The sequence below is a fragment of the Urocampus carinirostris genome, chromosome 16 (genome assembly GCF_059441175.1).
Source record: "Urocampus carinirostris isolate Australia breed hairy pipefish chromosome 16, RoL_Ucar_1.0, whole genome shotgun sequence".
In the NCBI taxonomy this organism is placed as follows: Eukaryota; Metazoa; Chordata; class Actinopteri; order Syngnathiformes; family Syngnathidae; genus Urocampus; species Urocampus carinirostris.
Genome location: NC_142364.1, coordinates 28,548,380 through 28,572,101, shown reverse-complemented (window position 1 = coordinate 28,572,101; position 23,722 = coordinate 28,548,380). Strand labels below are relative to the sequence as shown.

At 41.9% G+C, this 23,722-nt stretch overlaps 1 protein-coding gene across 1 annotated transcript; it reads right to left on the bottom strand.

Annotated features, from left to right (window-relative positions):
* Positions 1–761: 761 nt before the first annotated feature.
* Positions 762–22,724, bottom strand: LOC148350980 (cholesterol 7-desaturase nvd). The gene is made up of 9 exons (XM_088320027.1): positions 22,696–22,724; positions 22,486–22,595; positions 21,179–21,544; positions 8,338–8,526; positions 6,700–6,878; positions 3,194–3,319; positions 2,472–2,591; positions 1,606–1,782; positions 762–1,488 (listed from the first exon to the last, which is right to left on the bottom strand). Exons 1-9 carry the CDS (start codon positions 22,722–22,724, stop codon positions 1,327–1,329), a joined length of 1,458 nt encoding a protein of 485 aa, XP_088176153.1. The 3' UTR covers positions 762–1,326.
* Between the last annotated feature and the right edge of the window lie 998 nt (positions 22,725–23,722).

Sequence of the window (23,722 nt, the reverse complement as noted above, 5' to 3'; positions counted from 1 at the left end):
CGTCAGGTAATTGTTAGCTTAGCAGTTGCACACCCTTGTGAGGAGTAAACATATTAAACTAACACAAAGTGGATGCACACAAAATTTTTCCAACCTACTACTACTGAAATACTGCAAAACACTACATTGGATAATAATACTAGAGAAATACTCAAAAAAATACATCTACAATTATAATACAAAAATACAACAAAAATAATCCTTTGGAAATACTACAAAAATCTTCATAAAAATAACAACAACAAAAACATACAAAAATACAATTACAGCAACATTACAAAACTAAATATCAAATTTATTGCTTAAAAACTGGGACCTTATATATCATCCATCCATCCATTATCTAAACCGCTTATCCTCAGTAGGGTCGCGGGGGTGCTGGAGCCCATCCCAGCCATCTTCGGGCAGTAGGCAGGGGACACCCTGAACCAGTGGCCAGCCAGTCGCAGGGCATACAGGGACAGACAATTTGCTCGTTCATTCAGGGACCTAGGGACAATTTTGACCGGCCAATTAACCTGACATGCATGTTTTTTGGAATGTGGGAGGAAACCGGAGTGCCCGGAGAAAACCCACGCAAGCACGGGGAGAACATGCAAACTCCGCACAGGGAGGATGGTAGCTGGATTTGAACCCATGACCTCAGAACTGTGCTGCACACGCGCTAACCACTACAATACTACTGCAGTACTACTACAATAAAGAACACTGCTACAGAAATACTTCAAAAACACCTCAAAAAAAATAATACTGTAAAACTAGGACTAATCATATCAAAACAAAAACAAATATAGCATGTAGATGTCTGCATATATATTTAGGGATAAATAAAGTGGCCAGGCCTGAGGCAATTTTTAAAAAACCTAATGCAGCCCAGATAATGAAGTCTGCTACCCTCCCCCTGCACTTAATATTTCTCAAGCATCTCCTTGTGGTTGATCAAAGAGCGACAGCCAGAGTGAAATGGTGTTTCTAATTTTAGTCTCATCCTGTGATTCCAAATTTAAATCAACATTGGTGTTGTTTGCTCTAGATATATCAACTCGACACACAAAAATGTACAAACACTTTTTCCCCCGTTAGTTAATTCATTTCAAAGCTAACACAAAGACACAGCAATATAAGGGCATCTGTATCATCCTTTTGATTTTCTGTCCTAGTCGAGTATGATAGGTTTTATTATTTTGTATAACAACTAAGCACATTGAGTCTGTATCTATATAAGGGTTACATTTCAAGTAAAACAGAAAAAATAGAGTAAATCTAAATTCACACCCAAAAAATGATGATATTGAATGGTTATTATAACATTTAATCAAATGAATGTCAAAAGTCTAAAGTGTCGTGCTGGAACTGTAATCGAGGACTGTTCTCGCTATAAAACTGACTATACCAGCGTCTGTGTTTCTGGATGGCAGAATCTTCCTTCACAAGGATAGGTTTAGAGATGTACTTTTTGTTATTCCAGATCATCACGTCCCGTTCAAACTAAACAGGAAAACGGCACATACATTATTAACATTCACCTACAGAAATGTTTAAATGATTGATTGCTTACAACGTTGACAAGATATGCACTTTTGCAGATGGACTTGGTGGCTTTACCTGAATAGATTCTGCTTTTAAGATGAATTTGGGCACCAGGGCAAGAATGTTTGACTGATAGAAAATAGTATGTGTGACACACTGCATGAGAGGTTCCACTGGTGTAACAGCTTGCACGATCACTCCCCTACCTAAGAAGCTGTGCTCAAACAGCAAAAACACCAATCCCGGTCCCACCTGAAACACATCACAATTTTGTTTTAATGTGTGTATTTTATATCAGGTGTTTTTGTTGTTGTTGTTGAATTACCGTAAATCCTGGACTAGAGGATGTTTGATACATTTGAAACACTGCAGCTTTAAATACAGTCAGGCTTAATACATTTTTTGTGGCTGCACTGGGGAATATGGTGAGCTGCTCTTTTCTGCAATGCATGTACTCTAAATACAAAACACCGGAGAGAAGACTGAAAACCTTTATGACACCCTCTAAGGGAAATTGATCTATGTTTTCGCAAAATCCTCAATTAATACATCCAAATTGATGAGCAGTGGAAGTTTTCTATCAATAATGCTTCCCATCTCTTCCCATATCATTAGCATCAATTTCAGGTCGCTGAAGTTTCCTTTAATCCTTGAAGAACGTTAGCAAGCAAATGCACTATAACCACCACTGACAATAACACAAAAAAAGTCTGTGTTGCAATCTGGTAAACAGAATGGAGCAGAACTGAAAACGACAAAGCTGAAGGCCCAAGACGTAGCACTACTGAAGGTTTAAGTGTAAAATGCACGGCCCGCCACGGCGTGATGTCGCTGCTTGCGTTCTGCAAAAACACAAAATTCCCAAAGCGGTTGTATACACATACGAATTATTAAGCTATCCGTCAACTTTATTACAAAATATGATTTTCAATTCAATGTACCTGTTTAGCAACAACATGGAGATCCATTAAAGGCCAATGGTGTCCAAACACATAAAGTGAATGCTCCACCAGCATCTGAGAACAATGGCTATCTGGAGAGGACTCTGGTGCCCACTGAGCCTAGAAAAACAAACTCTAAAATTAAAAAAAAAGACATGATATCAAAGGTTTTCTGTGATATTCTTTACATACATGATGTGACCATGACACTTTAAAGTTGAAACTGAACTAGGCTCAAAAATTCTGTTTGAGACTGATGGGTTGGCTATTGTATTAGCTAGCGCTATGGCTTCTCACCTAGCCACAGATGTATCTCTGACATTGGATCTTGGCCTAAACTACGTCAGAACAGTTTTAGACATAATTTCGTGCAAAAATTAACAACCCCAAAACATTGGGTTGTGTTTAGCCTATCTAAATGCAACCAATTTACCAGCACTTCTCCCTCCTCCTCCTGGTACTACTACTACTAATAATACCAGTAGTAGTAATAATAATACTAATAATGAGCATAATTGTTATATATAGTGGCTAGGTACGTTTTTGTCCCTAGTTCTGACTGTCCCCAAGTCAATTCAGTTGGAGACCCCTACACTAGGGCCACGGTTGAATCTAATTGTAAAAAAATAAAAACAAAAGAAAACATGTCTGAAAATAGGAAACTCAAATATAATATGTTGACTGTAAACATGAAAATATAAATGCATGGAAAAGAAACATACTTTCCAATCATGTCGAATAAACCGCCAAGCTTTGTTGTTTGTGTGGCGTAGATCCACCCCACTGAAAATGCCGGGCACGTGCAAGTGATGCAGATGAGCTATATCAGATGCATTTTCAGGTATCTCCTGCAGAGGGACACAGGTTATCTTAATGCACTGATCAGCTCAAAAAGGAAATACCTTTGAGCTAACTTACAAATATTAAAAAAAATCTTACAATGTTTAGTCAGTTTGTCCTCCTTCTCGAAATCCTTTCTACAAGATCCTAAAATCCTAGTCAGTGCAAATGTTTATACAGTGGTACCTCTTTATATGAGCACCTCTAAACACGAGAATGTCAGTATACGAGTTTTATTTGTACCAAAAATCTTGCTCTACGTACGAGGATAAATCCAAGCTTTATAGCAAGTTTGTTTTTATCTTATTGCATCACCTTTATGTGGCTTTTTGTGACCCTAGCCCTGAGTTCTGTAAAGGGAATTGGTAAGGTATTTCCCGAGGGAAAAAGGAGAAAGGTTTCAATGGAAGCCAAGCAGAAAATAATAGACTATCAAGGTATTTGAGTGAGTGACCTAACTAAGGGCCTGGTCACACAGCCGTTTGCGTCTGTATCGAGGCTGAATCACGGCCAGAAATTTCTGCCTGTGAAGCAGACGCTGTTGGACGCTTTGAGATCGCCATATAGACGAGATACAGCAGTGCTTTACAAGCGGTCGGAAATTCACACGCGGCTGGCCGCGCGAAAAAGTTTTGCGCTGCTCAAAACTTTAGACCACGTGTAACCGCGGGCGGCACACGTGGTACACACGAGGTAATGACGCGGTACAGACACGGAACGACGTGCTACGGCCGCGGCCAGGGCGTGGTTACATGCGGGTAGGACGCGAAATTTTAGCGGGTAATCGTGGGTGGAGCACGGTCATAGCACGTTTGTTCTGCGCCTGTATCGCGGCGTTATCACGTGAATTAGCGTGTGTAACGCGTGTGACGGTCAAACGCCTTTCTCCGCGTATATACAGCGCGGTTTGCCGAGCACACGTCAGTTGTGCTCGAGACGTCAAGGGGTGAACATGGATCCCCGTCACCGTAGTGACCTCGTCTTAATCCGTTTTTATTTCTTGACATTTCTTTTCATTTCATAACAAAATAATAAAATACAAATAAAAAACTATTACAATAATAACATATTGGCTTCTTCGGTGCCATAGCTTGAAATCTTGATCTTCACGGGACTGTGTCTTGAGCGGTTATGATTTCTACAGCCCGGTGTTGTGCCGAAAAATGCATCCCTGCCAAGATTTGCATCCCCTGGCTACTATAACCACTTTTACTTCGTTTTATCTCACTTTTATATCATTTTTCGAGAATGTGATGGCGAAGATATAACCAAAACCACTTCGACTTGCATTTGTTGGGAATGTATACAATTTAAACCATTCTGTCTTTGTATTTGTTGTGAATGTAAATAAACGGTAATGCACACCGTATATAAATCACTTTTGAGAACTGTTATGCACTCTACCATAAAGCTTATTAAGCTGAAATAAGCTTTATGGTAGAGTGCATAACAGTTTCAATATGAGCGATTTGAATAGAAAAGGGCAAAATAAACATGTTACCTGCTCAAAAGTGATTTATATACGGTGTGCATTACCGTTCGATTACATTCATAACAAATACAAAGACGGAACGGTTTAAGTTGTATTACATTCCCAACAAATGCAAGACAAAGTGGTTTTGGTTATATGTCCGCTATTACATTCCTGAAAAGTGATATAAAAGTGAGATAAAACCAGGTCAAAGTGGTTATAGTAGCCAGGGGATGCAAATCTCGGCAGGGATGCATTTCTCGGCACAACACCGGCTCGGCAGCTTTTATACCCGTGGTTCACACGCGGAAGTGACGCGGAAATGACGCGATGAGGAAGCGGAACAATCGCCGGCGTCTGTTTTGCGGGCATACCACCGATGAACAGCGGGTTGGCCAATTTTGCGCATTTTCCATCGCGGGCAACCACGGGCAAAAAAAAATCCGCAAAATTTTACCCGCGATACAGACGCAAACGACTGTGTGACCGGGCCCTAAGGAGTGCGAACGGTCAACATCTATTATTTGTGCGCTGTTGAAACAAAAATACCGTAAATTTGGGACTATAAGCCGCTACTTTTTTCCCAAACATTCAACCCTGCGGCTTATTCAGTGATGCGGCCAATTTATGTAATTTTTCTAACAGCCGCCAGCGGCGCTCGAGTACAAAAGATAAGATTTAGACCGGTGGAATATATGTGCCGAGGAAGACTACAACTTCTTAGCTTGTGCACAATTTAAATTAGCGTAGACATCTCCTCACCATATAAATTGCAAAAAGAAAGGCACATGACGCAGCTTTCAAGCTAATTGCAATCGAGCAGCCCGATAAAGAAGGAAACTGAGTTACTGAACGTAAATCTTGCTTTGCGAGTGTGAGCGTGGGACGACATCTATATGGCAAAGTCTCTTTCCCATACTGGGGAAGACGACTTTGATGACGTCAATTATAAGGAGGAAGATGAGGACGGTTTACCTTGATTTCTTCAAGTACTGTATATTTTTTTAACATGCCCGATTACTGTGTTGCGAGCGTGTTGCTAGTAGCGTTTTGCTACCCTTCACAGGCACGGTTTGGGATGAAAGTTATAATATTATTTATAAAGCTTTGAAAACTCTCTCGGTGTACCGTCTTTCTTTGTAAATATGTGTAACCATGTATAATGTGTATTTGCAACTGTATATTTTTGTAATGTATTTATTTTAGAGACTTATTCTGATATGTTTTCCATGGGCGAATTAAAAACGGGGGCTGATGGGAAGTGGAGTAAAGGTGAGACATGTTTGTGGACGCAGCGGACAATAGTGGGTATATATTTTTCCCACCCTTACCTTTGGAAATATACTTTTTTTTCCCTTGGATTATTTTCAACGGGACCCGGACTCTGCAGGTTTGCATCAAACCTTAAGTACCGTTATCAATTTCCGTTTATTTTGCCAGCTGTGGTTTTTGGACTGTGTACTTTATGTTCAGTAACAATTGCGGGTCGGGTTTGGGTTAATTTTGTGATTGTGTTACATGTTACAATGTGGGCGCATGCGGCTTATGTACAGGTGCGGCTTGTGTGGGTACAAAAGCGGTTATCTTCTTAAAATGTGGTGGGTGCAGATTATAATTATGTGCGCTCTATAGTCCGGATTTTATGCTATGTTATGAAGGCTATAAAAAAACTCACATTTTTTTCATTAGCATCATCTTATTTATCTTAATACTGTATCCCTTATGTTTAATTGTTATTGTAATGTTTTTCTAACTCATCAGGAATACTTTTTTTGCTATTTAGGGTTCACCAGGCCAAATCGTTTTTTTAATAATTTAATCTCGGGAACATTACAAGAGTAATTCAACCTACGATCAAGGCCTTGGAACGAATTAAGCTCGTATGAAGAGGTTCTGCTGGACATCACAAAAACACACCTGTATGTGAGCACTGACAAAATGTTGTGTTCTTCCGCGGTAGACCCACTCGCGCTTAGTAATCGCCTCCTGCTCTGGAACAGTGTAGTGAGGATCTTCTCGATCACAATGAAACCAAACTAGGATTAGACCGTTAACTTCACAGCTGGGCCAGACTTGTACCATGGCAAAATCTGGAACTGAAATAACAAATACAGTGGATACTGTCACAAAACAATGCTTCCTTATTTTTGGAAAATCTCTGGTAACCCGTCGATTTGTCAATCAACAATACAGAAGGTAAGTACAGAGGTAACTCTTCTCACGAGGTTAATTCGTTCAATGATTGTGCTCATAGCTGGAATTGTCCTGATATAAAATAAATAAAAACTAATTGGACTGTTCCCGACCTTCCAAAAGCATCAAAGTTAAGTTTGAAGTCAAAGTCGAAGTAGAACGAAGTTGAGTAAAGTCAGTAGAGTTTTTAAAGAACCGTCTTCTTCAGCTCGGCTCACTAAAAAGAACTGGCTCTTTCGGGTCCCAAACGGCTCTTCAGGTTGTTTTTGCTTCTTTAATCCCTACATGATCAAATATTAGGTAAAATTGTGCACAAAATTACTTAAAAGAAGGGGGGGGGGGGGGGGATTTAGAACAAAAAAGAAAAAAAATACCAAAATGAAAAAGTAGTGAAAAACTGAGAAAAAAATTAAACAAAAGGAGAGAAAAGGAGAAAAAAGAGCAGGAGAAATTCAGAAAAAAAGCCAGGAGAAAAATAAAGAAGCAAATAAAGGGAAAAACGGTAATAGAGAACCAAAAAATAAAAAAAAAGTAACAGCTAGGAAAAAATAAACACAATGAGATTTTTTTAAAGGAATTGAAAAAAAATTGAAAAAAAAACAGAGAAAAAGAGGAAAAGGTTTGTGTTGCATTAAAATAATTTCCAATTATACCAAGTCAATCTTTTTGCCAACATTGTACTTATACTAAAAAATGTCATTAAATACAGTTGTGTAACGTGCAACCGACTAACTAAGCCCGCAAAAATGTTAATATTATGCGACAAAGATACCAGGAGAAAAAAGAAATGGAAATCTTGTGAAAGAATTGCTGTAAAAACAAATGACGTTTGTAGGCCGTATAACCTTTGCAATTATACATTAGTCAATTCATTCAAAAGTGATTTTTTTTTTGCATTGCCGGAAACTCAGCAAAATGGAACTTGATGTTAAGTTTTGGACATGTTTGATAATAGATTAGTTGCCACACTTGGGATTACTGTTGCTCACTGTTGTTTCAAGCGTTGCTCACAGACTTTGTGTGAACGCTAAGACCCGAGGAAAATTAGAGGGGACATTGTTTCTAAATGTATTTTAACAAATGGCCTCTGCAGGGAGATTTGTATTTGCCTCTCTTCAAAATATTAGGGAAATGTGGAAATGCACAAGTGTCATTAAAACAGAGCTGTAAGCACTAGCATTGAGCGGTCTTGAGGATAAAGCAGTCTCAAGCAATCTCTAGTGGAAGTTTATGGAAATGCTTGTGACTTGGATCTTCCCTCGTATGTGGAGCAATTTTTTACCCAAATTAATCTTGGTTAGAGGTGCTTGTATATAGAGGTATAGCTGTAGACAAACTGCTTGAGTTTATGACCTTGACTACCTTTTTCAGCATATGGTATCCTTTCACATTTGCCATCGTTTCCTCGAAACTGCCATCCATGGAATGGACACTCAATGCAGTTTCCGACCACGTGTCCCCCAACAGCCAGGTTGGCACCCAAGTGTGGACAGTAGGCATCCAACACGAAGGCCTCCCCATCCTCACCTCGAAACAGGACCAGTCTTACACCTGAGGAAGTGAATGCAGCAAGAAAAGTACATGTTAGGCCACTCCTGACTTTTTCGAGTATATTGCAGGGGTGGGCAAACTGGGCCCTCTGTGACTTTACAGTACAGACACTTGAAGAAGCTTTAGCTCCTTTCTATCATAGATATGATAATTAACAGCAGAGTTCCCAAATTCGGGTAAAGATTTTCATTAACATAAGCAAAAGAACACTTTTAAATCTTTAAATCAATCATTTATTTATAATGCTAACATATATATATATATATATATATATATATATATATATATATATATATATATATATATATATATATATATATATATATATATATATATATATATATATTTAAAAGTACTACTATTAAACATGTGTATATGATTTGTTGTCTTTCTCATCCTGTGTCCCTTCATCTGCCTTCATATTATTATAATTTTCATTGCATTCCTGCCAACCTTCTGATGGCTAGTGACATCAATCTGTACTTGCTTTTTTAAAATCAATTCTATTCAAAAATATACAATAAAACATCTTACCAAAATCAATGCTCTTGTCGTGATTACCTAACTGGAGCCACCTGAGGTAATCAGCTGGCGTGCTGGAACGCGCTTTCCTGATTGGTGGAAGCTTTCTACTTAAGCTGTCAGCGTCCAGAGATGGACGTTCGAGTGTACTCCTCGTTTCCATGAGTGAGCCTCCAACATTCAAGGTACCCACGTTCCCTTTGTGTATTCCAAGCCTGCTTCTCGTTGCCTGACCCTTTTCTGTTAAAAGTTTACGACCTACTCTCCCGCCCCGGCCACCGACTTACCTGCTACGTTACTCGTCACGCGTTTCACCACGGAGCTGCCATTTCGTCCAAAGAGACTTTCTGCCACCAAGAGACGACGTCCCAAGCCTGCTCCACCGACCCTTGTCCAAATAAATTATAAAACTGACGCGATTGGATCCGAGTGCTTGTTCTGGTCTCTGACAGAACACTCGAACCAAAAAATGGATCCAGCGACGGTTTTTTCCACCTCCGAGGAATGCGGAAACGCCGAGCAGCAATGCGCGCTACAGCGCTTACTGCACACCGAAGGCGCGGTACAACAGATGGCCCATGACGTGTCCACACTGGTCCGGCAAGTACAACGTCACCAACAATTGTTCGAGCAACAGTGCGATACTTCCCTGGCAGCCCGACCACAAGATCCGGCTCCGCCTCTTTTCGATCAGGCCGGCACCGGCAGTGTTGAACCACGAGTAGGCTCGCCAGAGAAATTCAGTGGAGAGCCCGCCCAGATCCGCCCCTTCCTCATAAATTGCCGACTAATTTTTGATCTACAGCCGCGCACCTTTGTAAACGAAAAGACGAAGGTGGCTTATGTAATAAATCATTTGACTGGAAGAGCCCGCCTTTGGGGAACGGCAGAATACGAACGAGGGGCGACAGCATGCACCTCTTTTAGTTTGCTAAGCCAGGAAATGATTAAAGTATTTGATTCTGGTTCCTCATCGGTCGATGCTGCCCGTTCAATCTTGAACATCCGCCAGGGGAGACGCTCCATTGCCGACTATGCCATTGACTTCCGCACACTAGCAGCCCAGAGTCACTGGAACGAAGAGGCGCTGGTCGACGCCTACCTCCATAGCTTGTCCGGTTATCTCAAGGATGAATTGGTATCCCACGCTCCTCCGGTAAACCCTTGACGACGCTATCAAATTGACCGCCCGGATCGACCGTAGGGTCCAGGCAAGACGCCGAGAGAGAGAAGATCCCAGCCAATTCATCACCAGGCAAAGTCAAGACGTGAGTAAGGTACCGAACCCCCCAACCACTTCTACCACACCTCATGAGATGATGGAGGTGGACCGCACCTCCCTCTCCGTCAAAGAGCGCCAGCGAAGGCGTTCCGAACGGCTATGTTTTTACTGCGGCGGCCAGGGACATAGGGTGGTCAATTGCCCGTTAAAAGCCAACGCTCGTCGGACATAGGGGACGTCCGATTGAGCTCGGCTTTAGTTTCGTTCCCCAAGACTGATAGACCTGTTCTCCGAGCAAATCTCATTCTTTCCGGTTCATTTCAGCCCTTACATGCCCTGATCGATTCTGGCGCCGAAGCCAATATCCTGGATCTGTCACTCGCACACGAGATGTGGATACCCGTTAAAACCCTTCCTAATCCGGTATCAGCTCGGGCTTTGGATGGTCACCTGTTAGGCACCGTATCCCAAATAACTGAACCCATAGAACTACAGTTGTCTGGAAATCACAGAGAAGATCAGATTCCATTTACTTCACTCCCCTAGCAAACCCCTTGTTCTGGGTCATCCTTGGTTGGTGCAACACAACCCCCATTTCGACTGGCGCACTGGGTCGATACTAGAATGGGGCATGGACTGTCACCAAACCTGCCTGCGAGCCGCTCCTTACCCGGATCACCCTGCTTCCACGAGGGCCCCACCTAATCTGTCCAAGGTCCCAGCCTGTTACCACCACCTACGGGAGGTCTTCAGTAAAGCTAAGGACTCTTCCCTGCCCCCTCATAGACCTTACGACTGCGCGATTGATCTTCTGCCAGGGTCCGTTCCTCCTCGGGGCCGTCTCTACTCCCTGTCCATTCCCGAGAGGAAGGCCATGGAGGAGTACATTTCCGATGCCTTAGCGGCTGGTATTATTCGACCCTCCTCTTCTCCAGCGGGGGCGGGGTTCTTCTTTGTGGTAAAGAAGGACGGGTCACTCCGGCCCTGTATAGATTATCGGGGTCTTAATGAAATCACGGGTAAAAATCGCTATCCCTTGCCTCTGCTTGCCTCTGCATTTGAACTTCTACAGGGGCCACGATCTTCACTAAGCTTGATCTGCGCAACGCCTACCACTTAGTCCGTATCCGGGAGGGGGATGAGTGGAAGACAGCATTCAACACACCCACCGGTCACTACGAGTACCTGGTAATGCCGTTTGGATTAACCAATGCTCCAGCCGTTTTCCAATCTTTGATAAATGACATTTTACGAGATGTGCTTAATCGTTTTGTTTTTGTGTATCTGGACGATATTTTAATTTTCTCAAAGTCCCTCGAGGAACACCGAAAACATGTCCAGCTGGTTCTCCGTCGTCTCCTAGAGAACTCTTTATATGTTAAAGCGGAGAAGTGCGAGTTTCATGCCAAGACAGTTTCGTTCCTGGGCTACATCGTGGCGGAGGGGACCCTTCAGATGGATCCTGCCAAGGTATCAGCAGTCACCTCTTGGCCTGTCCCTGAGTCTCGCAAAAAACTCCAACAATTCCTTGGTTTTGCCAACTTCTACCGGAGGTTCATCAGGAACTACAGTTCGGTGGCAGCTCCCCTCACGTTTCTTACCAGTCCTAAAGAGCCATTCCGGTGGTCTTCCGAGGCTAATGCTGCTTTCAACTGTTTAAAGAATCATTTCTCTACGGCCCCCATACTCCAGGTACCTGACCCCGCACGCCAACTGGTAGTGGAGGTGGACGCCTCAGATGTGGGAGTGGGTGCCGTCTTGTCCCAGCGGTCTGACAAGGACCAGAAGATGCACCCGTGCGCCTTCTTTTCCCGACGGTTGTCCCCGGCCGAACGCAACTACGACGTGGGGGATCGTGAGTTGTTGGCCGTCAAGCTAGCCCTGGAAGAATGGCGGCATTGGTTGGAGGGGGTAACCGTGCCGTTCATAGTTTGGACTGACCACAAGAATTTAGAATATATTAGATCGGCCAAGCAGCTCAACCCTCGCCATTCACGTTGGGCCCTGTTTTTCACCCGCTTTAACTTTACTCTGTCCTACAGACCCGGATCTCGTAATGTGAAGCCCGACGCGCTCTCCCGGCAATTCCAGAATTCCAATGAAATACCTCAGGGTCCCGCAACGGTCCTTCCGGCTTCCCGTATGGTGGCGGCAGTTTCCTGGGATATCGAGTCAGAGAGGCATTACCCGATCAGGCGGGTCCCAGCTCCTGTCCCGAGGGTCGACTATTCGTCTCCGAACCCTTACGTTCTGAGGTCTTCCAATGGGGGCACAATTCTCACTTTTCTTGCCATCCGGGGTCGGCTCGGACTTACAGTTTCTTGTCCCGACGCTTCTGGTGGCCTTCAATGGCCAAGGACGTTCGGGAATATGTCTCCGCCTGTCAAGTGTGCGCCCAGAACAAAGCATCCCACCAACGTCCGGCCGGTCTGTTACATCCACTCCCGGTTACCCGCCGGCCATGGTCCCACATCTCCTTGGACTTTGTGACGGGGTTGCCAGTATCCGAGGGGATGACGACTGTACTCACTATCGTGGACCGGTTCCGTAAGATGGTCCATTTCGTGGCACTACCGAAGCTCCCCTCCGCCAAGGAAACTGCATTGATAGTCCAGCAACACGTGTTCCGCCTCCATGGCATCCCTCTGGACATTGTTTCTGACCGGGGCCCCCAATTCTCGTCCGCGTTTTGGAAGGAGTTCTGTCGTCTGTTGGGTGCCTCAGTCAGCCTCTCATCGGGGTTCCACCCTCAACGGTCAGTCTGAGCGAGTGAACCAAGATCTGGAAACGGCACTTCGCTGTATGGTCTCTAGTGAACCGTTGTCTTGGGCTCGGCAATTGGCATGGGTGGAGTATGCTCACAACTCCTTGGTTAGCTCTTCCACGGGAATGTCCCCCTTCCAGTGCGTATATGGCTATCAACCCCCTATGTTCCCTAGTCAAGAAGAGGAAGTTAACTGCCCGTCAGCTACGGCGAACGCACGCCGCTGTCGGCGAACCTGGGCTCGTGCTCGGGCCACACTCCTTCGGGCAGGCAAGGCTCATTCAGTCGGGGCAAATCGACGGAGGAGTCCTGCTCCGAATTACCAGGTGGGCCAGAAGGTGTGGCTTGCATCCGCTGATCTACCACTGAAGGTTGAGTCGAGGAAACTGGCTCCTCGGTATCTTGGCCCGTTTCCTATTGTAAGAATTATCAACCCCTCAGCAGTCCGTCTCCGTCTACCAAGATCTATGAGAGTGCACCCCACGTTTCATGTCTCCCGGATCAAGCCCGTCAGCCAGAGCCCGTTGGCACCCATTCCGCCTCCCCCCCCGGCTCCACGCTCCTTGGACGGGGAGCCCATCTATACAGTGCGCCGCCTGCTCCGCTCCCGACGCAGGGGTCAGAGCTTCCAGTACTTGGTCGATTGGGAAGGATATGGTCCGGAAGAGAGATCATGGGTTCCCAGCAGGCAGATCCTGGACCGATCTCTTGTGGCAGAGTTCCATCGACTACATCCAGACCAACCAGCGCCGCGGTCGTCGTCGTGGGTCCGGCGCTGCTACTCTTCCACCTGCGGACCCACCCGCTAACGCCCCTTCAGATGCGGACGAAGGGGTGTCTATCCATTCGGAAGAATTCTGAGGGATCGCTGGTGTGATGGTGACCTTCTGGGGTTCATCGGACGACCTCTGGACCCTCTTTTTTGGATTATTGGTGATGTATTTTGGGTTTTGGGGGATTATTCGTAACTGGCCTGTGACTTTTTGTTCCCTCGGATTACCGGTGTTTCCATGTGACGTGTTTTGGATTATTTTTTTCCCTGGGGGACTTCTGGAGCCGTCCCTTGAGGGGGGGGTTCTGTCGTGACTACCTAACTGGAGCCACCTGAGGTAATCAGCTGGCGTGCTGGAACGCGCTTTCCTGATTGGTGGAAGCTTTCTACTTAAGCTGTCAGCGTCCAGAGATGGACGTTCAAGTGTACTCCTCGTTTCCATGAGTGAGCCTCCAACATTCAAGGTACCCACGTTCCCTTTGTGTATTCCAAGCCTGCTTCTCGTTGCCTGACCCTTTTCTGTTAAAAGTTTACGACCTACTCTCCCGCCCCGGCCACCGACTTACCTGCTACGTTACTCGTCACGCGTTTCACCACGGAGCTGCCATTTCGTCCAAAGAGACTTTCTGCCACCAAGAGACGACGTCCCAAGCCTGCTCCACCGACCCTTGTCCAAATAAATTATAAAACTGACGCGATTGGATCCGAGTGCTTGTTCTGGTCTCTGACAGCTCTTGTTTAATAGTTCGATAATTTAGCTAATTTTGAAAATTCTATTTATTTATATTAAAATAAGAGAGTAAAAATAATAATTAAAATACCAGGATTTTCCGTTTGGTTACCAATGTTCTTATAGTCTAGCAAACAAATAAAAAATATAGAAAATTTAAAAAAAATATCAAACTCGTATGAACCCTTGCCTGTGCGTTAACATATTTTTGGGGGATTATGTACGCCATGTTGGGAATTCGATTCGTCTTTATTGTTACTGTTAACTTAATGAACATTGTTTACAAGAGAATTAGACATGACATTCCAGGATAAACATGTCATGAAGACTTAAAAGAGATCTGACGCTGCAGAGCCACATAACATGATCACAGTCAAGAAAGGTGGAAAATTAATGTAAAATAAGTATTTGATTGTACTGTAGTAGACTACATAAAACGTATTCTATCAAAATATTCAGAGTTCCTACTGTAAATTATGTCATACACTGTACATGCAGACAGTAATGAAATGCATAGTAAGCTAGCGTGCTAGCGACGGGAAAGAGAAAGGAAACACGTTTAGGCGAACCGTTTCGCTTTAAAACATTGCCCAATGGGAATTTCGACAAGGCGAAAATGATATGTATGCGTTGCAAAGCTGAATTTACTGTTAAAACCATCGGAGCACCTCTTCCCTGATGTAACACTTGAAAGCTAAGCACCCTGATGCGGTGATACAGTAGGACAGCGGACCTCGTCAAACAACCTTGGATCAGTTTGGTGCAAGAGATGGGTGTTCTACAATGTTTGCAAAAGGAATTTGACTAATTTGTTTTTGGAAGATTTGTCTTTGCCACCACAGGTTTTATGACCTTTTCCTTTACATGGTATACATTTTTGTTAAAGTATTTACGACAGCTTTACATCTAATTTGCAGTTCAACAGTGTTGACATAAAATACTTTAATATCTTTGTTATGAAAGCTATCTTTGTCATTACAGTCTTTATGCACGTTTACTGTACTTGGTATATGCCTATACCATTTGACATATTAAAAGTAATATTATTTTTCTATGCATATTTTTTCATATTTCTTGCCATTTGTAAAACTGTGGATTTAAGAACTTAATCGCGATTAATTTATTTCAAAACTGTGATTAGTTAGTTAATTTATTTTAATCGAATCCCAGCCCTAATCATTACCATACATATACACACACACACACACATACATATATATATATATATATATATATATATATATATATATATATATATATATATATATATATATATATATATATATATATATATATATATATATATATATATATATATATATATATATATATATATATATATATATATATATATATATGTGTGTGTGTGTGTATTATGAGACATTCCAGTCCTCGCATGGATTGTACAGTATGAGGGAACGGAATTAGTTGATGCTCTTGATTTTGTTTGTATCTTGAAAAACTAAAAAAAATGTTTTGGGGCTTTTTTTAAATTAATCAACTAGGCAAGTTCACTTTTTTTTTTTAATGTTTAGTTTATTTTATGATTTGACCCAGTCATTACAGATTGAGGCTTCACACTAGTCCGTGATTATGTTGCTCTGAAATTAGTACATGATTTGTGGCTGTCCTTGGGAAAGGGCATCACATTTACTGCATTACAATTTTTAGAAGTCCCAAATGGGGTTCCAAGTACTGTCTAAAAGTTCTGCTTGTTGAATCAACTTCTATGTAGAATACATAACCATAAGCATTAGCTTTGATATCAGCATTGGATTTGGATTCAACCATTTCAAATCTGACCAAAGAACAGAAATAAGAACTTTTCCAAATGTATATATAATCTATTTTTGGCGTTTGCTTGGGATGGGCCTGATTCAGGGCTACCTTTCTCAAATGTCAGTTAAAGACAGCTCAGACTTCTTTAAGAACTTTTGAACAGTAAAGACCTGTTCTCCTTTGGTAAGACTTTTGGTGAGAGTAAACAAAACAATACTGTAAATCCGTAATAAGCAGCTCTAGTGATAGAACCCTCTGTAACACGTAGAAACAAATATAATGCTTTCACAATAGGAATTGTGCTGGATGAAAGTTATGTGATTAGGGGAATTACGTCTCTATGACAACAATTACACACACTTCACACTTGTATAATGGTTGCTACCCTTTAGCTATTGTTGGACAACACAAAGGTGTTCATAGACAATACAATGTTACTAAAACTAACTTATTTTCACAACAAATATTAACAATACTAAATTATAGATGGCCATAACTGCAAATGTTTTCAAATTATCAGAGCGGGGCACTCTTACAGAGATAAAGAGATATTTCTTTAATATTGTTGTTAACACTCTGAATTTTGATATTTCTTTTTTTATCAGTACTTGATATTGATCGGATCTCTTAACCAGTAGGGTCGTAGCGACACCAGTTCCTGTGTTGTGTCTTGTGCAAGTACAGCCTGGTGACACCCATGCCTCCCCAGGCCAACATAGGTTTCCACCTACTCTTGAACCAGGAACCTCTCATGTGTTGGACGTATGTGCTAACCACTGCACTAGTGACCCATTTGAATCAAACATGTGTTCTTTCAAAGGCAAGCGTGTCTGGGGTTGGTAAAGACAGTCCTGTTGAGTAAGTCTGTTAAAATAATAAAGCATTTGCCAAAAATGCTAGCATCATCAATGAGCAGTTAGCATGCATGCTTTAGTCTTCTTTTTAACGAGTGTGCCCTTTGCAGGATATGAATTTCTACACTAAAAAAAGATAGTCCATTTGAATAAGATCTACTATCTTGATTAATATTCTGGAAAAATATGAATGCAAAGCCAATTTTTGTCTTGAAAATAGGTGGACTCATATACCGTATGGAACAAATGCAGATTCCAAAACGTGGGTCTTCGCTGGTTAAATTTGCCCGCTTTTTTTCCGTGAGTGTGTTTTTCTTAGTTTTATTGGGAAGAAGGGAAAGGATAGTACACACGATCCGTAGATCACTGGTCGCGGGGAGCAGGTGGCCCATACGCGGAAGTGGTATTTTCGTGGCGGGCGATGGCGGTGTCGAGAGCGGGAAAAAACAGATCAGTACCCGGACAGGGAGCAAAAACCGTGGTCGAGATCAAAAAAGGGGTCGTAGCCGGGAAACAGACGGGAATCAGAACAGGAGAGAGTCAGGGTCGAAAAGCTTGCCTAGTGTAAGCTGAGGTTCGCAGACGGACTGACAACCGGTGACAGGAAGACGGGGGTATAAAAAGTGACAGGTAGCCAATGAGCGTCCGAGGCAGTTGGCGCCAAAGGAGCAGGCTCAGGTGCCTCGCATCAGTAATCATGACACCCCCATGACCCTACTGAGGATAAGCGGTGCAGATAATGGATGGATATATAGTTAAAAATAAGTTTGGGGAAAACTAACATTTTAAAACGTACTCTTGAGTGTAGTTTGAACATTTTTACTTTTACTTGAGTGGATGTTTGTCAAAGAAATGCTACCCTTCATCCACTATATTTGTCACACTTACAGTAACATTTTAGGTTTAGCCACTTTATTTAAATTAGCAATTATAGTACATATAAATAAAATATTTGAGCTAAATGTGCATATTTTTTTCCTGCTGGAGGGGATTCATATACCAGTCACACTATTGTCATTGTGCACTTAGATTTAATACCTTGTATCATACAGCATCCCTCAACATAGGTAACCACATTGAACTGAACTTGTGATCTTACTGTCATCTCATAGTCAGAACTGACACATAATTTAATGTTTTCATCTGTTTCATAAAAATACTCTGACTTTGTTTAAGCATTTACGCAGAACTTGAGTATTATTTTCAGAAAATACTTTTTTACTTGAGGGTATTTTTTTCAGGGCGTCTTTTTACCTTTACCCAACTAATATCAATTTGAAGTACTGTAATGCTATGCCTGAGTACATTTTCGATGTACTCAACCCTCCTCTATATTTTTTTCAAGCACAAAACAAACTGAACTGTCCAGAATGTTGTTTGACTATTTGCAAGCAGTAATAATTGAGTTATCATTATTGTCCTCTCACAAACATTTGAACACATACAGTAATTATATGTCTAATACTGATTATTACAGTGACGTGTCACTAGAGAACAACCTGTAAATCACCAAGAATAGTTAACTAAACCTCATCTCATCTCATCTCATTAGCCGTACCGCTTATCCTCAGTAGGGTCGCGGGGGGCTGGAGCCCATCCCAGCAATCATCGGGCAGTGGGCAGGGGACACCCTGAACTGGTTGCCAGCCAATCGCAGGGCACACAGGGACAGACAACTCATTCGCTCATTCACACCTCGGGACAATTTCGACCGGCCAATTCACCTGAAATGCATGTCTTTGGAATGTGGGAGGAAACCGGAGTGCCCGGAGGAAACCCACGCAAGCACGGGGAGAACATACAAACTCCGCACAGAAAGTCTGGAGCTGGATTTGAACCCACAACAGGTTCCCATGACATGAACTGTGCCGCACAAGCGCTAACCACTGCGCCGCCGTGCTGCCAAACCTATTAATTCTCAAAGGGACAGTGTGTATTATGTGACCACTAGACTTTATTGTGTAGTGCAACAGAAAATGAGTGCTAAAACGCACAAGTAAGAATACAAACTAGGATGTCTCTAAGTCACCAAAAAGCAGCATTCTACTTCTGATGTTTCATTATTTTATTATTTTATCTCTAAATCAGATATGTCAAATTCATGGCCCATTGGCGAAATGTGGCCCCCAACATAATTTTATGTGGCCGGCAGGACAATGCTGAGAGAAGCTCATTGCGTCAAACAATGACTTTCAGTCTTGTATATACCCATTGGATGTCGCTAAAGCCAGGCGTCACTCGCAAAGCACCCGTTGTTAATCAATTTGCTAACATTAATGAACCAGGGAACATTAAGAAAACCCATACTAATGTTTTATTACTTAAATAAAAGTCACATACAAGCTGTTGAAGGCAACACGAAAAATTAAAAAAATTAAACAATTGATATATAGCACATGTGGGATTTTGCACTAGTTTAAGGTAGCTTCAGCTACTTTCCATAATTGTTCTGAAATCTAACAGCAGAGTTCTGATGTTCAGATAAATATTTTAATACACCCCCCAAAAAATACGAAGCAGAAACACATTTAAATCATTGAGACAATTATTACAACAAATTTTTGTGTGCAATTCACTGTTGCTTTCCAGTTTGCAAGAGTTTCCATGAGATGAAAAGACTAGTCGCATTTATTTCAAAGGTGTTGACTTTATTTTCCAAACCCATACTTAATAAATACTACAAGGTATTGATTACTTATGAAGGAGATATATTGAGGGTGAAAAAACGTTTTGGAATCAAAATTTTCATCCCTGAATTATAATTGAACATATCTGTCAACATCAGCCAATTGTACCCCTTGTTACTTATTGAAATTACCCTTATTAAGCGATACAAACACAACGCGACACTAATTTACTCATAGCAAGCAACACTATAGATAATTTTTGGGTGAACACGTTTATTTCATTCATCAAATAAACAGCATAAACAATTCTTTCAGCATGTTCTTTAGTTTCTTCCCAACTTGCAATACATGCAGTGCTGCTTATTATACAAAGCAGAGCAGGATTTTACAGACTTAATCTTCATTAGCAATCTATGATGACATTGTCACTGCTAACAGTGACTGAGACGAACTGGATTAGAGCCTAAATGGGCAAGATGAAATCCAGCCTTAATTTGTTTCCTCTTGTAAAAAAATTGTAATATGGCGCACACAACTAGAAATGAATTTAAAAATACGTATAGTTTGACTGTTATGATCTAATTGGGAGCCTCCAAATAGACCCTTAACCCTCCAGCGAGGCAGTGGTTCTTAACTGGTCTTTTTTTAGAACCCACCATTTCACCCTAATGACAAGCTACGACCCAAACAAGAAAACATGTCCACTTCTCAAATATATCCAATAAAGGGATTATGTAGATGAAGGCAGAAAGAGTCCAAAATATTTACTTTAAAAAAACAAAAACAAAAAAACAGCAAAACCAAAACGATTTCAAATATCATATATACTCTCATATGAGCCTATGTTGGATATACGCAACCCACTAAAACTGCTTTAACATAGCCACATACTATGTACTTCTATAATTATTTAATTATGTTGTCAATAAAGTTTAATATACAGGGAAAAAAAGATAAACAAACATTTTTAAACCACGCCCATACACCATTTTTGTATTTCACCATCATTTCTTGCTTGGACTGGATCGTTGAAGTCACTGTTTTCCACCCTCCCATAGCCCGTCATCAACTTACTTGTGAACCATTATTATGGGCAGAAAAGTAAATAAAACCAATAAAATAACAATAAAATGAAATGTGGTCCCTCTCAAACACGCAAACTGAACAGCAAGTAGAGATCGAGCAGGTCATTATCGCCATCTACTGTAAAGGAGTGTAATTGACCCTCTGAACCAGTGGAGAAACACCAATGTAAGGCACACTTTTTACGTCATTCATTTACTAGTCTGTTCCCTGTCAGAGTGTTTTTTTCTACCATGTGGCCCCCAAAGTAAAATGGGTTTGACATCCCTGTTATATCTGTATCTGATGAAATTACATACCAACCATAGAGACATCCCTGACCTCTCCCCTTTTCAGCATGTGAGAATCCAGAACTCTGTACCAGCCGTTAGGGTAGACTGGGGGCAGGTCTCCAATTTTCCTGTAGCGGCGTGCCTCGTTGGCTGCGCGTGCTTTAGAGCGTCCATCCTCCACGACGTAACCCACATCCTCCAGTGTCTTGACCAACTCCAATGGACTGAAGCACACCTTGTATGCAACGACCAAAAATAATAGGCAGAGGCATGCTGTGATGCACAGGGGCACTGCAAAATCTTGCAACAGTGCATCTTTCCAAGTGGAAAAAAAATTGGGTGGACTCAGGAGCTCCTCTGTCTGCAAGATGATAAGGGCGGGTATAGCTAGGCCTGCCCAGGCAGCAAAGATTTTGATAGACGGATTCTGGCACATGGTAATGTCTGGCTGTCAGATGACACTCTTGGAGTGAGCACACGCAGCAGTGGTGGGGAGGCTTTTGATTTTTTTCCACACCCACCCTCTTTCATCACACATTTCAATTACCTAGAGCACAGGTGTCAAACAGGCGGCCCGCAGGCCAGATCAGGCCCGCTAAGGGATTGAATCCGGCCCGCGAGACAACACTCAAAGAAGCGCAAGAGAAAAACAAACTGCAGGTTGAAATACGTCAACTTGATGTTGCCAAAGCAAGGTGCCTCTCACAAAGACACTGTACTTGTATTTATTTTTCTCTTTCTTTTCCACCCCTTTTCTCCCACTTTGTCTCTGTCTCTTTCATTCTGTTTTTCTCTTTTTCTCTTCCTTTGTTGTCTCTTTCTCTCTCTGTGTCTTTTGACCTCTTTTGCTCAAACTTCCTTTTTTCCTTATCTCTTCATACCCTTTGCTCTTTATTTTCTCTTTTCTCTCCTTCTATCTTTCTATTTCTCTTTGTATTTCTTTCTTCCTCTCCCTTTCTTTTCCCCCTCTCTCACGACTTTTTATCTTGTTTCTCACGCTCTTTCCCTCTCTCTCTTTTTCTTTCTTCGTCCCGCCCTCTCTCCTTTTCCCTCCCTCTTTCTCTTATTTCTTTATCCTTCTTTTTCTTTCTCTTTAATCTACTAGTCCGGTACCCGACAGAATATTTGTTCTATCATGTGGTCCCCGAGTTAAAATGACACTACTGACCTAGAGGGTTGTGCAACTTCATTGCTGGAGAGTGCCACAACATATACAGTGAACAGCACAATCCAGTACCTATAAAGAAGATCACCTTTAGACCCGATAACTGCGATATACAAGAATTATCTGAAACAAAAATCTTGCTTGACATACAAAGGAAAATCCAAGTTACGTGCATTCCTAGAGGCTACCACAAGAGACTGTTCTAGAACGCTCACCACCAACATCAGCTCGTCCCAGTTTGTGCATGCGCTCCCGCCAGCAACAGAGGCGTTGAAGGAACTACAGTCAAAGTACAGCCAAAAGAAATGTGCTGTGAATAATGTTTGAAAGTACTCTAATCGACAGTGATGGTAATTTTACGTGTACAATAAGTGCTTACTTCTGATCAACAGTCTCGTCCCCCAACATTCCTCCCGCACCCTTTCTCCCACTCTTTCCGCAACAACCACTTACCTCAATTATGGCGACTCCCTTCATGGTGAGTGCTCATGATAAACTCAGATTAATTCTTCATCATAGAAATCAATCATTTGAAAGTTTGATGAACTGATTCATATGTTTATATGGAATCACTCAACATTGGTGCTGTCATTTCAAGCTTTGTGAAAGTGGCGAAATGCGGAAGTTTATTATAAAGCGAATGTAAAATAAACAGGTATCGTCATAACTTCTTGAACAAATAACAATGGCATTTTTTAATCCCTGTTTGGAACGCAGCAGTAGCGTACGTGCATGGTTACGACTAGAGCATAGCTTTTAACCACAACATAAAATAGTAGTTAAAGTGCCTAGAGAAAGTATTGGTGCCCCAATAACTTTTAGTTATATTGCCACATTTCTGGATTCAAAATTAAAGCTAAAAAAACTGAAAGTACTTTCTAAGAATTCACAACATGTGAGACCAAATCATGAAGTGCAACCAAATTATTAAGATTTTACATTATATTTACAACAGAAAAAGAAAAAAGAAAATCAGGAGTAGCAAAAACATTCGCCCCCTGTTCTCTCAGCTCAGCCAACTAACTGCAGATGTTCCCCGATGACTTCTTAATGATCCAATGTTGACCTAAATGATTAACAATTACAAACAGAGTGCAACTGTGTGCCATTAAGTCTCAGTTTAAATGCACCTGAACAGAGAGTATTATGAAGCATTATGACAACATTACAAAGACCAAAAAAAGCACAAGGCCGAGGATGAAGTTGTGGAAATGTTCAAAGTTTGAATAGGGATAAAGGAATATTTCCCAACTTTTACACATTTACCGGGGCACGTTGCGATAATATCAAAATGGAGAGAGCATGAAACCACTGAAAACCTACCAAGTCCTGCCTTTGCTCTAAAGTTAGGACCCAAACAAGGAGAAAATGCAACCAAGAGGCCCATGATTACATTGGATTAAAAG